Source organism: Helianthus annuus, chromosome 12 (assembly GCF_002127325.2).
Source record: "Helianthus annuus cultivar XRQ/B chromosome 12, HanXRQr2.0-SUNRISE, whole genome shotgun sequence".
Classification (NCBI taxonomy): Eukaryota; Viridiplantae; Streptophyta; class Magnoliopsida; order Asterales; family Asteraceae; genus Helianthus; species Helianthus annuus.
This window is the reverse complement of record NC_035444.2, coordinates 3,082,414-3,097,322: the sequence shown is the minus strand read 5'-3', so window position 1 is coordinate 3,097,322 and position 14,909 is coordinate 3,082,414. Positions and strand designations below refer to the sequence as shown.

Here is a 14,909-nt window from a genome sequence, read left to right as displayed (position 1 = left end):
TAATTTAAAAGAAAATTTGACAAAAACACCTCCAACTAAATAATTTTTGGATTAGTATAGAACATTGCAAGCTCCAAATAAGACTTCAATGTCACAAAAATAATTCAAGACAAAATGCAAGAAAAAAGTTGACTAAATGGAGTATGGACCATATCAAAAGCAAAGTTGACTAATTGACATAAATCACCTCAAAATTCCACAAACCAATAATCAATCATGTGGATATTTAATATTTTACTCCTTTAGTTTTAAATAGTGGTTGTTGTTAGTTAGTCTTCACAATTCAAATTTGGTACTTTTCATCAAAACATCACCAATCAAATCAAATCAATTAGCATGTTTAGTCAAACATCAACAGTTTTAAGTCAACACAAACACAAAATGGAAGAAGAGAAAAGGCAGAAGAATGATCTAAAGGCAGAAGAACATGATAATGATGATAATAATTAATTAATACAAGTAAATATGTTGATGATTATACTATAAAATTTGAAAACAAAAATATGATAATAACAATAAAATCCCAGAAAAACCAAGAACAAACTGATGATGATGATAATGATGTCTATACATTAAAAACTTCTCTGCAACCTACAATTTTCCCTGCAATTTTATTTTCACAAATCCTCCTTATCCCTATTTTCCAATCATCTTTCAAATGTTGCCCACAAAAATCTAATCTTGATGTTTATTCATCACCACATAGTGATGGAAGTTTTGACTGACAATTGGTGGTGTTAATTAATTGTAGGGCTTGTTTCAACTTTGAGTAGGAGAATTGTATTGAAAGAATCAATAGAAGGGTGGTGGTGGAGGAGATTGATATGATACCCCGAATACGGGCGGTAGGGGGCCCTCGTATACGGGTGCCGGAGGTGGTGGGCTGTTGTATGTTATTGCTGGTGGGGGTGGAGGATGGTGGACTGGCGGCGGTGGGGAGTAATAGACTAGTGGAGGCGGTGGGGGTGATGGGGTTGGTGATGGTGGTGGTGTGTATTCAATGCACGGAGGTGGTGGCGGTGGTGGTTCTATACAAATGGGGGCTGGCGGAGGTGGGGAATGGGGTGGCGGAGGTGGTGAATGGGGTGGTGGTGGTGGAGAATGAGGCGATGAGTATATGTAAGGTGGAGGCGGTGAGTGAGGTGGGGGAGGTGAGTGGGGTGGTGGTGGAGGGGAGTGAGGTGGTGGTGGCGAATGAGGCGATGGAGGTGGCGGTGATGAGTATATGTAAGGCGGAGGCGGTGAGTGAGGTGGTGGAGGTGGGGAATGGACCGGTGGCGGTGGCGAGGGTGTGACAGGAGGTGGCGGTGGTGGCCTTACGCAATAAGGCGGATTAGCTGGTGGTGATGGTGGAGGCGGTGGTGGTGGAGGCGGGGGAGACATAACTGGTGGTGGGGGAGATGGTGGTGGTGGAGGCGGTGGAGGTGGAGGTGGAGGTGGGGGAGGCGGTGACATTACTGGTGGCGGAGGAGACGGTGGAGGCGGGGAAGGTGGCGGGGGCGATGGTGGAGGGGGTGGAGGCGGGGAAGGCGGTGGGGGTGATGGTGGAGGGGGTGGTGGTGGCGAGGGTGGTGGGGGCGATGGTGGAGGAGGTGGGGGCGAGTAAACAGGTGGTGGAGGCGACGGAGGGGGCGGTGGAGGCGAGTAAACGGGTGGTGGAGGCGATGGTGGCGGTGGAGGGGATGGTGACGGTGGGGTATAAACAGGCGGAGACGGGGTAACAACAGGCGGAGAAGGCACCGGAACAGGCGGAGACGGTGGTGGAGGCGTAGGCAACACCGGAACAAACGGAGCACATCGGAAAGCGCTACAATGTATCTTCTTACTCTTAAACATCCGACACTGATTAACCGGCCTCTGAGCAGGTCTCCCAGGCAAACAATTCCTCCGATCATCAAACGCAGCCAAATTCAAGCAAACAGGAGGCTCACCAGTAAAGAAATTATCCGAATAGGTAAAATTCTCCAACCGGGGCAACCGGCAAACACTCTCCGGAATACTCCCACTCAAATAATTATGGGCAACATTCAACTGCTCCACACTCACCAACCCAGAAATAGTCTCCGGCAACGGCCCCATCAACTCATTAAAACTCACATCAAACACCGTCACATTACCCAACAACCCAATCTCATCGGGGATACAAGACCTCAACCCGTTATTCATCATAATAATCTCATTCAAAGTATCCGACATGTTCCCAATACTCGCCGGCAGACACCCGTGAAACTTATTATTCGCCAAAACAATAACCGAAACCGGCGAATTACCGAAGTTATCCGGTAACTCGAATTTAAACCGGTTGTGGTTAATAAAAATAGCATCCAAATCTTTATCAAACAATTCTTTAGGCACATTACCTTCAAACTCATTAAACCGGAGATCTAAAAACTTTAATTTAGGTAATTTAAGCACAACGCGAGGGAATATTCCGGCAAACCTGTTGTTGCTGATATCAAGCTCAAACAGAATCTTCAAGTTCTTAAACTTTTTCGGAATTGTACCGCAAAACCGGTTAGAGTTTATGTGAAACAACGCCAGATCGGTTAACAGACCGAGCTCCTCCGGTAGATATCCAGCAATGTCGCCGTGGTTGAGGTCTATTCCGGCAACGGTTCTTTCCGAACGGTTATCCGGTGCGGGTGCACAGAACACTCCGGTGTAGTTGCACACACCAGATCCAACCCAATCAACGGTCAGATTTTGTGGATCTGAGAGTATCGCATGCTTCCATGCTTGTAAAGCAATATAAGCATTTCTCAACCTAGGGTTTTCAAACACCAGCGACGGATCCACCGTCACGTTTTCACCTCTGTCGCCGTTCTCGTCGAGGTAGTACAGCAGCTGCCGTTGCCGGATGTACTTCACCTCGCCGTCGGTGAGGCGGCCGGAGCCGGCGCCGGCGACGGAGTCATCGAACAAAGATAAAGCGCTGACAGGTGAGAATGCAAGCAGAGAAAGAAGAAGAAGGGAGATTAAACTTAAACAAATGGTCTTCATCTGAAGGAGAAATGAGACATAACAAATGGTGGTTTTGAGAAGATTGAATTGTTATTATTTGAAAATGTGGGGGTGAATGAGGGTTTGGAGTATTTAGAGAGAGAGAAGAAGACAGCTAAGCACAGCTCAAAACCCACCACATTCACTTTCTCTTTCTAAAATTGCGGAGAGAGAAAGAGAAAAATTGAGGCGGCCTGGTTTACCGGCGTTAACTTGGCCTGCTGGTTTTTAAATGATTTTTAATTTAATGTATTACCCCTCAACTTATATTAGGTTCTACTTTAGTCACATATTCAATTTAATACCTAACAATTAATACTTAAATATGTATTTAATCTATATTTGTAATTTTTAGCATGATTTAATGTAGGATTTCAAATTCGGCTCATATTTGGTTTGTTTATTATTTTTTTTTTGTTATTTATGTATAGCTATAAATTTTTTGTATGATGTAATATCTGTTTTTTAGTTATTTTTAGCATAATTCAATACATAAAAACAATTAATACTTAAATATGTATTTAAAGCATAATTCATTACTTAAATATGTATTTAATGCATAATTCAATACTTAAATATGTATTTAATGCATAATTCAATACATGAGAACAATTAATACTTAAATATGTATTTAAAGCATAATTTATTACGTAAGAACAAATATAATACTTAAATATGTATTTAAGATTTTTTTTTTTTTTTTTGAACGGTGTACGGTTAGGATGTCGCTAACCGGATTATTAGTTGGTATTTTAGCATCACCAAGTCAGAATTAAAATTCCTCTTGTCTGGATTTGAATCCAGGACCTCCAACAGAAACAAAGTTTCTCAACTCCTCCTTGACCACTTGGCCAAAAGATCATTGGTAAATATGTATTTAAGATAGTGAACAAAATTTATGTATAGAATAGCTTTTTAGGCTTGACCACGAGCTTATGTATTACATGAAGTTTGAGTTTGACTAGATTTGAAATCGTAACCGGTTGATCATGAGTCTGGCCAGACTATTTAAGTTACTATCTTTTATGAATTATTACATGTTTAACATATGACCGGTCATGATCAAATCCAAAACGCCATATTTATTCAACTAGAAGCCATTCGAACACGATATATGTGTGCGCTATTTGACTTTGAATTAACACTTTGATGTTCATCTATTATGCGGCAATATGAGCATGACTAAGTTTGTATTACATGAAAATGATTGTTGGTTTTCTCGATGTAAAATTTCAAAAGCATGGGTAAAACATGTGTGTCTATGGTTAAGAACATGTGATTAAAAAAACATATGTTCAATGATTAGATCATGATTTCATGTTTTTCGTATTTTAAATCTTTTACCTTCTTCTACATCGTTTACAAAACGAGTCACTAATTAAATCTTTAGGATGGAGTTATGCAAACATTAAAAGAAAATCTCATAGTGTGACAATCAGGGTCGTGATCTTAAAACAATTTAGAAAAATACTATTTTGGTTATGTATTTGTTTTTGATATATCATAATCCAGTTATAAAAGATAAAATATAGAGTTAATTACACAAATGGGTCCTGTGGTTTATACATAATTTCGCCTTTGGGTACTAACTTCTTTTTTTAACAGGTTTAGGTTCTATGGTTTCAATTTTGTAACACCTTTGAGTCTAACACCAAAATTAGTTAATTAATGACTAAAATACCCTTGCATTTTTTTAAGTTTATCAATGTAACACATTTGGGTACTAACACCTAATTTTATTTAAGTTTAAATCAATTTTACAAAATCTATTTATTTTTTTATTTTCATTATTTTATTATATCTCTTAATTAACATAAACTCTATTTATTTTTTTATTTTCATATTTTTATTAAATTTCTTATTTAACATAAAATCTACTTGTTACACCAATATTTTTTAAATAAAATCTACTAGCTATATAGTTTTATGTAAATTAAATTTTCGTTTTCAATTTTGGATTGAAATGATTGATAATAATAAATAACTTTCATGTAAAAAAAATTAAGCCTTTTTTAACTCTTTTTTTTGTTCATTTACATTTTACTATTTTAGAAAGATATTTAATTTACATAAAACTATATAGCTAGGTATTTTAGATAAAACTAAAAAAAATTAAGCCTTTCTTTAACTCGGTTTTTTTTGTAAAATAGATATTTAATTTATATAAAGCTATATAGCTAGTAGATTTTACTGGTGCAACTAGTAGATTTTATGTAAATTAAATATCTTTCTAAAATAGTAAAATGTAAATGAACAAAAAACGAGTTAAAAATGGCTTAATTTTTTTACATGAAAGATATTTATTATTATTATTATTATTATTATTATTATTATTATTATTATTATTATTATTATTATCAATCATATATATCCAAAATTCAAAACGAGTAAGGTTTACATTATTTAAAACTAGTAAGAAATTTAATTTACATAAAACTATATAGCTAGTAGATTTTATTTAAAAAATCTATTTAAAAAAAATACTGGTGTAACAAGTAGATTTTATGTTAAATAAGAAATTTAATAAAAATATGAAAATAAAAAAAAATAAATAGACTTTATGTTAATTAAGAGATATAATAAAAAGATGAAAATAAAAAAATAAATAGATTTTGTGAAATCAATTTAAACTTAAATAAAATTAGGTGTTAGTACCCAAATGTGTTACATTGATAAACTTAAAAAATGTAAGGGTATTTTAGTCATTAATTAACTAATTTTGGTGTTAGTACCCAAAGGTGTTACAAAATTGAAACCATAGAACCTAAATCTGTTAAAATAAAAAGTTAATACCCAAAGGCGAAATTAGGTATAAACCACAGGACCCATTTGTGTAATTAACTCTAAAATATAGATCTTTCCTATAAGATTTTTAATATTTTATTTATTCATATCTTACAATAAAAATAAATTTTAAATGTTTAAAAGTTGATAATTATGTATCTAAAGTTAATGTCTTTGATTAGTTAACTATTAACCGTTATTTGTATTGTAATTGTTGATTCTTCAAACCTTTACAAACGCATGATGTTGTATTTCACATTAAATACGTTGAGGGTGTTTTAAGACAACTATAACCAAAGTTGTGCAACATTTGCCAAAACGTAGAAGTATAAGGAGGTGTTTATTAATTGTCCAAAACGTCTACTTGGCTATTTGTGAACATTATTTATTTTTTTATTTGTGATCATTTCTATATTGAAACGGATAATTGCAGGAAACGGTAACCAATTTTATATATTAAAACTTTAGCAATTGTTTTTTTTTTTCTTTTCTTATAAATAGCATTTAACTTGTATTTTAATCCGTTTTTTTAAGAAACCTTTTATAATACGCTAACTCATGCCATTTCAAATCATGCAAGGCATCACTTGTTTTCACATGTTTTGATAACGCGGCATTTTATATATTTTGAATTAGGGACTTCATACATAGTAACAAAGTTTTTTTTTATGTTATTATATCTATTTTTTTAAGTTCTAATTTCATCTCATGTACTTGAAATATATTTTTAACACGTTTAGTGTTTAGCACTTAAACTACTCGGAGTGGAGATGCTTGAAAGGAGGACATGAAACGACACGCGGTTGTCACTTCAGCAGAAGATGCTTTGCCCAAAAAGCACGGAATGAAAGGGGCTTGAAGGGGGTTTTAAAAAAATAAACAATTAAAATAAAAACAACCAATCGTATCAAAATAAAACCGAACGACAACCAACCACACATCGCCACATAATTAACAACCTTTGTTCTGAGCCACATCCAAGCCTCTCATACCGTGTACTCTTATATGCTGACAGTTATATTTATATCATAATAGTTTCGAAACTATTAAGGATTTGAACATTCGTATACAAGTTAACATAAGGGTTACCATCATATAAGGTTACATTCGTATAAAAATGTCTTATAAGCATAAAACCTTATAGAAATGCTACATTGACTATTCAACAACCACGCGAAGGTATGTATACTTTATGTTTTATAACTTTTATTCTACAATGAGCCTTTGTTTGCTCTTAACAAAAATTGTCCTATGTTTTGTCGCGTAATATTTTTTATAGACATATAATAAAGTGAACTAACCATTTATTGAGTTAGTGTAAATTTCATGTTTAATCACATTTCAATACTTTGAATTCATTTACGTTTATACAAACGTATTTTTTACATCTCCTACTTGTACTATTACTTGACCTCCCTTAATTTTAAATGCAAGTCCAATTACACATTCAATACGTGATAATACAAAGGTCACCACTAGATGAAATGCAACATTGCGTGTCACATTGCTTAAATAGTAGTGCATTATCCTAGCACAACTAGTCTAAGTGTTTGGTCACCTTGATTAAACATATGCACTAGTTTAAGTTCAACTAGATTATTCACTAAGTTGTTGAGCGTAACACAAAAGATACCTCGCAACTATGCTTTTTCAATATTTAGGTTTACTTTAACTTTTTTAAACGGCAAACTGTAGTCTGTAGACGGGTGTCTACAACTTTACATCTACACTACTCCTGATATCCTAAAATTACTCCGTACCTTAGTATTGAACCATAGAGTTCAACTTTCATCTTAAATGTTTTCATGTGTTTTTGGTTCACATTTCTTTGGCATATAATCATTACATCTTGTATTGACCTTTAGCTCTTCAATGTATTCATTAAATGCAAAAGGTATATACTTCGCAAGTATACTTTCTCAACATTCAAGTTTACTTCAACTCTTGGAGCATAAGTGGTTGCAATTCACTTGTATGGATGATGAGAACCAACAACTACAACTACAAGAAGCTCAACTTTAAATACGTTATTAGAAGAACCCCAAATTATACTCGAGTTCATGCCCAAGTGGATGTTTAAGCTCAAATAGTAATGAATAGAAATGATTAACTAAATTCGTTTACATATGGCCAGAACAAAAATAATTCGCTAAACGTACTCCACTTCTCTAATATTTTATTATATGACCTCTGAAAACGTCAGATAAGGGGGTCTTTTTTAACTTTTCAGTAAGAAAATGAAAATGTTGGTGATCTGAAAACTTGAGAGCATGGAACGACATGTAAACTGAAGAAAGATGGCTACGTTTAGCACAACCTGAGAAACGAGTATAAAACGATGAAGCAACTAGGTTGTAGGGACCCACCAATTGCAACGTGGAAAGTGAAAATAAGTTTGTTAAGGACAATATGTGACAGCTTGGCAGTGACAACAAGGCACCTAAAGCCATTTGACGTGGCCCCTCCATGTTCTACAAATTTACATCATTCCAAATTCTAGGTGGCACTTGGAGAAGTTACAATTCTTTTATTCTCACTAAAAATTATTAAAAAACACATATTCCAATTTCCAAGTCACACCTACAATAAATTTTGTTTTGAGATCCCCAATTAAGTTTAAAGACAAATAACTTAAAATACTTTCAAAATTTCAAAAGATTTGAGTTTAAACATTATACGTATGAAATAAGGAATTGTAGTTGGTAATATAACAACCAATTAGTTATAACTATTTGAATACATGTTTCAACAAATGTAGCTTTATTTTCTAATTTAATATTACAATACAACATTATAAGGTATGCCTCTAGCCAGATGTTACCGTTTGAAAAAGACATTTGGGTAACTTCCAAACGTTTGAGTTATCCTTAAATAACCGGTCAATATGGATCTTCAAATCCCATATACACCAAACTTCAAAACATCATAAACTAGACATGTGGAATGAGACCAACTTCTGACATTTAGATAATGTTACAATTTAGAATAAAGAAGTAGCACCGGATTAGACCATAAAAGATAGTCACACGGGCCAGAGATAATCTGATACTCCGGCTACCAGGGCAAACCGCATATCAGTCGACTTGTGACTGTCTGGGTGATGTCATCCAAAATCAATGGTATAAATACCTAAACTCAAGTATATTTGAAATACGTTTTCTCTGACATTCGGTCTTATTCTCTTTCTCTACTTTCTCTTTCTAAACAAATACTTATCATCACGTTGGAGGGTGGTCGCAGAGTGGCCCTCCCACCTCTGTGACGAGCCTAACGGTTTATTGTTTTGTAGGTTCTCTTCCTATTCAGAGATTCACTTCACTAGTCATCCCGGAGGACTGGTTTTTGGATCTTCAGTAAACAATAGGGCCGGCCTGTAAGGCTTATCAATTTAGGCAAATGCCTAGGGCCACCAAAAAACAAGGGCCTCCAATTTTATTTCATTTCATATATTAGACTTGTTTTTACCATTTAAACAACGTTTGTAGGCTCAAGATTTAGGATTTACACTAGGCGTCTGCATTGTCCACGCACACAACACATCTACCCTCGTTACTTGCAACGTCTTTTGACTAACCAATGTGAAACTAATTGCGGATTGAGCGGGCCAATATTAGGAAAAATCATCACTATGGTTATTCAATGTCTCAAATCTCAATCTCAATTCCTTTATACCAATTCAATAGGGCCCTGACTTTGTAATTCGCTTAGGGCCTCAAAAAATGTTGGAACGACCCTGGTAAACAATATAAGTGTGTGACGATTTTGACTGTCACATACCGGGTTCACAGTGGACGATTTTTGTTGGATTTACACAATCAATACTTATATAACATATTATAAATTAACTTACTAATGGAAGACTATACATTACATTACATGAAAAGAAAATTGTACATTTGTTCTACACTTTGCTAAACATATCATTTGTGCATTTCAATCACAATTGACCACTTTTGTTCATGTTTCTTGTGGTTGATACAAACCCACTCGGTTTAACATCCGATTCATTAGCTTGTAACAAAACGGATAACAACATCAACGTGTGTAAGTAAGTTTAACTAGTGGATTTAAACATAAAATCATCACTCAAAAGGGTGGTTAAAGAATATGAAAAAGGTGATAGCGGGCCTCCACCACGAGGAGCTTAAAAGTAACGGGATCTCTTAGTATCCAAACGGATTATTGACCACTTATTTTTCTTAATGCCATGCACAAAAACAATGGGACCATAACTCTTTGTCTTTATTCCCTTTTTAAGTAAATTCTTTCTAACTTTATTCAAGAAATTTAAATTCCTCATTTTAAACACACCTTTTACAGCCAACTTTAACAGTGAAATTCCATTAAAAAGTAAAAACAACAAAGAATCTGTCACATGTGATTTTATGATAATTTTTAAATGTTTTTTATTAAATATAAAAAAAAAACTTTAAAAGAGGATGTCCATATTCATAGGTTTCTCCCATAGCTCCACGAATGCACATATGAAAATGTAACAACATAAATAATTTTATGTATTGAGATGTATAAATTACACTTTTTTATATGCATAAATCTTATATATCATATTTAAAAAAGGGTAGTTGCACGGTACCCCTGACCGCGGAAGGGATCTCCCTTCACAGTTCACCACCCGACAAGGATCCCTGGCGGCAAATACCCATAGCCATCAAAGAGGGGTAAGAAACATGTTTTGAACCCAAGACCTCGAGTGTCCTCGGTCCGGCTTTAAAGCGGGTGTCGGTGACCACCAAAGTGGCACTAATGGGAATTGAACTTGGGTCTCCATTGGAGAACCCAAGTCACTCCACCACTAGGCCACTTGTGGTGAGTGAGAGTTATAAATGTTTATACAATTTTAGTTAACAGAATTACATATAAAAATGATCGAATTGCCCTTCTCATTAACAGAAATAATAGATGAAGTTAACCCAGTGGTTTAAAATTGTAACGGTGAAACTTTTTTGGATCCACAGATGAAAAATGAAAACTTTGAACTAAATTGATAAAATGGCTCAAACCACAGGGACTAAAATGGCATTTAACTCTTTTTTTTATACTAGCTGGTTGAGTTTAGCATATATGCAATCACTAGTCTAAGTACCCGTGTGTTACACGGGTGGCTAATAAGAAAAATAACTATTTTATATTGTTGCCGTAATTTTTTTAATTATATATACGTTAAAATATTATCGGAAATGATATAGAGTACACAAAATAATTGAAATACATGAATACAACAAAAAATCACAAGTTATTAAAGATCTTTCTATAAACAACATTAGTTGTTTTATTCGTAGGTTTGTCATCGTTGTCAAGTATCGGTAGCTTGACTCCATCTCGTCTTTTAACCCTTGATAAAGCTACATACAATTACCATGTGTGAATACGGGTTGTCTCAAGTACAAACCAACTTTTGATAGCGACTGCCCATGGCTTTTGTTGATCGTCATTGCGAAACATACGGCTATTGGAAATTGCCTCCTTTGAAACGCACCTCTTCTCTGATAGATTTAGTTGTCAAATTACTGCTCGTCTTGTTGCTCCAACTCCATTTATCAGTGCGGTGCCTCCTGTGATTTTAAAAATAAGCAATCTCAAATGCTTAAGTACTTTGTTATAATTAAGTAACAAAGGAAAGCATATAAGGTCATTCTAATATCAACTTAAATAGGGATTTAAAAAAAAAGAGCAATTAGAATCAAATGAAGGGTGGTTCTGCTGGTGGCACGAAGATACTCCAGTGGTCCGTCAGTAATCTTAATTTGCCGTTCAAAAAAAAAAAAAGAATCAAATGAAGGGAAGCAAAATCACCCTTGATAGCAAACAACCTTTCAGCAAACTTCACTGTTAGCCGTGCCATCCCCCATGGGAATCCCAACAGTAGTCCCATGAGCCCTCACCAATCTCTATTTATCAGTGGGCACCCTCTAGCAAAAGAAATATGTCAAAGGGTATTCAACACACTTGATTACTAACGGGTCAAAACATGTAAAAAATCTTTAAAATGCAACCAGACATTTTAGCATAAAAAAAGTTCAGTTCACTTGTTTAGCCTTTCCAATAACTAATTAATTGGTTAGATTATCAAGTAGAACCGAAAACCTTATGTGTTTTTTGAAAAGGCCAGAATTTTACAGGCCACATGTGAGGAGTAGAAGCAATAAGTTCAAGATCACTTGATATGATTATTTCTAACCTAGGCTAAAATACAACAACTTATACACCATAGATGTACATGTACTGATCAATCTTCAATTGAATACAAAATTACAAACCTAAATGAGCATTCCAAACTTACTTTGACATTAATTCAAATTAACTAACTTATAGAGCATTCTGACCCGGTCCATAACGAAAACCTATAACACGTACACATTTACACACTCAAAAGATGATTTAAAGTTTCTATTTACCGACATTTTCTTATTAAATATTTTACTGAAAAATAAATAATAAACTCACCAAACCTGACTCGTCTTCGAGTTAAAGTGAATTCCCTAATTCTTAGAGACGGAACAATCAACGGGATCTTTATATTCATATTCATCAGCACTTGCAACATTTGGTACGTCAGATCCAATTCCCTTTACGGTTTGGCGTAAAGATATAGCACAAGATTCAGTGTTGCAATGGAGATATCGTCACTACTTTTGTTAGTTCTATATTCTATAGCCTTTGTAAAGGAGTTAAGTTGGATTGCCACTTTTTTGAATCTGATAACTTATGTTACTATATTCAAGTTTAGCCGCCAAAGTTAAGTTACACGACTTATGAATGTAAAAGTAATACATTTCAACCTGGATCAGTTGAACACATTACCCAACCAATCTCGTATTGCCACCTCCAGTTATCATTTATTTGACTTCAGTTTTCGGATGAAGCCTCAATCACCAAAAAGAATTTTTAACTTGAAAACCTTAAACTTGGAAAAAATACAAAGGTTCAAGTACCCGTGTGTGTTACACGGGTGGTCTTACAATAAATTATATTATTCAATAGTGTTGACCGTTGACATAGGAATTTGGTGGAGAAATAGTTGATAGATTAGACGCAAGCTCGGATTCGGGTCCTCCACAAGAAAAAAGTGAGAAACGCCACCAGCCGTTGTACTAAAAAAAACCCCACTTATGCCCTATTTGTTCATTTCGGCCCTTCCTTCTTGAAGCTTCCCATCCAGTTTTGCATTTCTTTAATCTTGTTTATGTATGTACTGTGTTATGGAACCCGACATCTTACATAGATCAGGAACAAATAAAATGTGTGTAGATAAACTAACCAACCTTTCCGCCATATTATGCGACCAGTACCGTCAAGTCAAATGAATAGTCACTATGTCATAGTCTTCATCTTCATGGGCAGCATCGCCATTAAGCTCTTCATTCCCAGTTCCACTCTCGTTTGAGTCTGAATAAGTTCAGATAACATGTCCCATTCATACAAATAACAATATCATTTATTTCATTCTAAAAACATCAACAGGTGGCATCATTGTACTTACAAATAACTTGTAAAGAATAATGTATAGTTTAGTAAAAGCCAGTTTGTTATGTGTTAGATTCAAACCTAAATAATCAATTTGGTATGAAACTTCATCTGAATGCTTTGGATTCATAGTAACCTAACTATCCAATCACATGTAGATCAACAATGTTGCAAAAGATAACTAATTTAAAAAAAGAATTCAAATCGGTTACCTAAATAGTTCTCTGTGGCTCAGATGGCATTACTCAACTCAATTCTGGTATATGAAAGATTGTATGGTTATCAGGTGTAATCGCCAAAACCCTTGGTCATCGATCTTCACAAAAGAAGATCATGTAGGGTGAATCACCTGGCAAAAAAGTCACTGGGAACGTGAGATGGCAGCCAGTTACCACCGCAGATCATCCACCACAATTGCTGACATCTCTCTCACATCTCTCTGTCGCTCTCTCTCTCTCTCTCTCTGTGTGCGTGTGTGTATCTTCATGTGATAAATGAGAAGAAATTTGGGGTTGTTGGCATACCGAAGATAGAAGCATCGTCTTGCGCAGCCGGGAACACCGGAAGCGGTGTTAGCTCCATCTTTATCTCTCTCTCTCTCTCTCTCTCTCTTCGCGAGTGCTTCTTCTCGCTCTAAACTTTGCGTATTCGTCTCTCATGACTATTACACGACTAATAACCATAGCGATAACAAAAACCATTTTTATCAACACTTATTGAATTGATTTGAACACAAAAAACCCAACCCACCCATGTTAAGCCAAAATATTCATTTAATTAGGTAGAAAATGGTGAAAAACTGGTCAACTACTCTATCATAATAACATATGACTATTACACGGCTAATAATCACAGCGATAATAAAAACCATTTTTATCAACACTTGTCAAATGAGTTTTGAATACAAAAAAACCGAACCACCAATGCACTTGTTAACCCGAGAATTTTTAGTAAGTTAGAAATTGGTCAAGCAATGGTCAACTTTACCATAAATTCCAATATAGGGTTGAGCATTTTGTACCGGTTACCGGTACCGAATTTCCCGTATCGAATTTTCGGTACCGATACCATGGCATTTTTGGTACCGGTAAAATACCAAATTTTACCTTCAAATAACGGTACCAAACCGTATCGAATATTTCGGTACCGGTACCCAGTTTTGACGAATTTTGGTACCAGTTCTATACGGTATCGGTACCACCCTCACCCCTATTCCAATATGATCATCAATTTAAACTCATTTTAATGGTATCAGATTAGAATTTTTTATAAATTGATAAAATTTATAAAAGATAAATTAAAACATTTATTAAAAAGGGTTAATTCTGACTTGATCACCCACTTGGTTATTTTCTTCTTTGTGTTATGGCAAAACAGAAATAACAAAATAGCTCACTGGCTTCCTTTGTGTCTTGGAAAGAAAAAAGCAATCAATATTGCTAATATCTTATAATTAAAAAAACATAAGAAATGAAAAACAACTAACCTTTGTTTACAATTCTTTGATCTCCCAGAGAGAATATTTGGATTCAATTCATTTCTTGAACTGCATGACACCAAATTTCAATACCTCACTTTCCAATCAACTAATTTGGTTAGACCCGTTTGACAATGTTGTTGACAGATCCTGAAAACGGAAA

General features: G+C 34.9%; 1 protein-coding gene across 1 annotated transcript; it reads right to left on the bottom strand.

Annotated features, from left to right (window-relative positions):
- Window positions 1-412: 412 nt before the first annotated feature.
- Window positions 413-3,209, bottom strand: LOC110893803 (leucine-rich repeat extensin-like protein 4). Its single transcript, XM_022140935.2, has one exon. The coding sequence runs from the start codon at window positions 2,998-3,000 to the stop codon at window positions 793-795; it is 2,208 nt and encodes a 735-aa protein (XP_021996627.1). The 5' UTR covers window positions 3,001-3,209; the 3' UTR covers window positions 413-792.
- Between the last annotated feature and the right edge of the window lie 11,700 nt (window positions 3,210-14,909).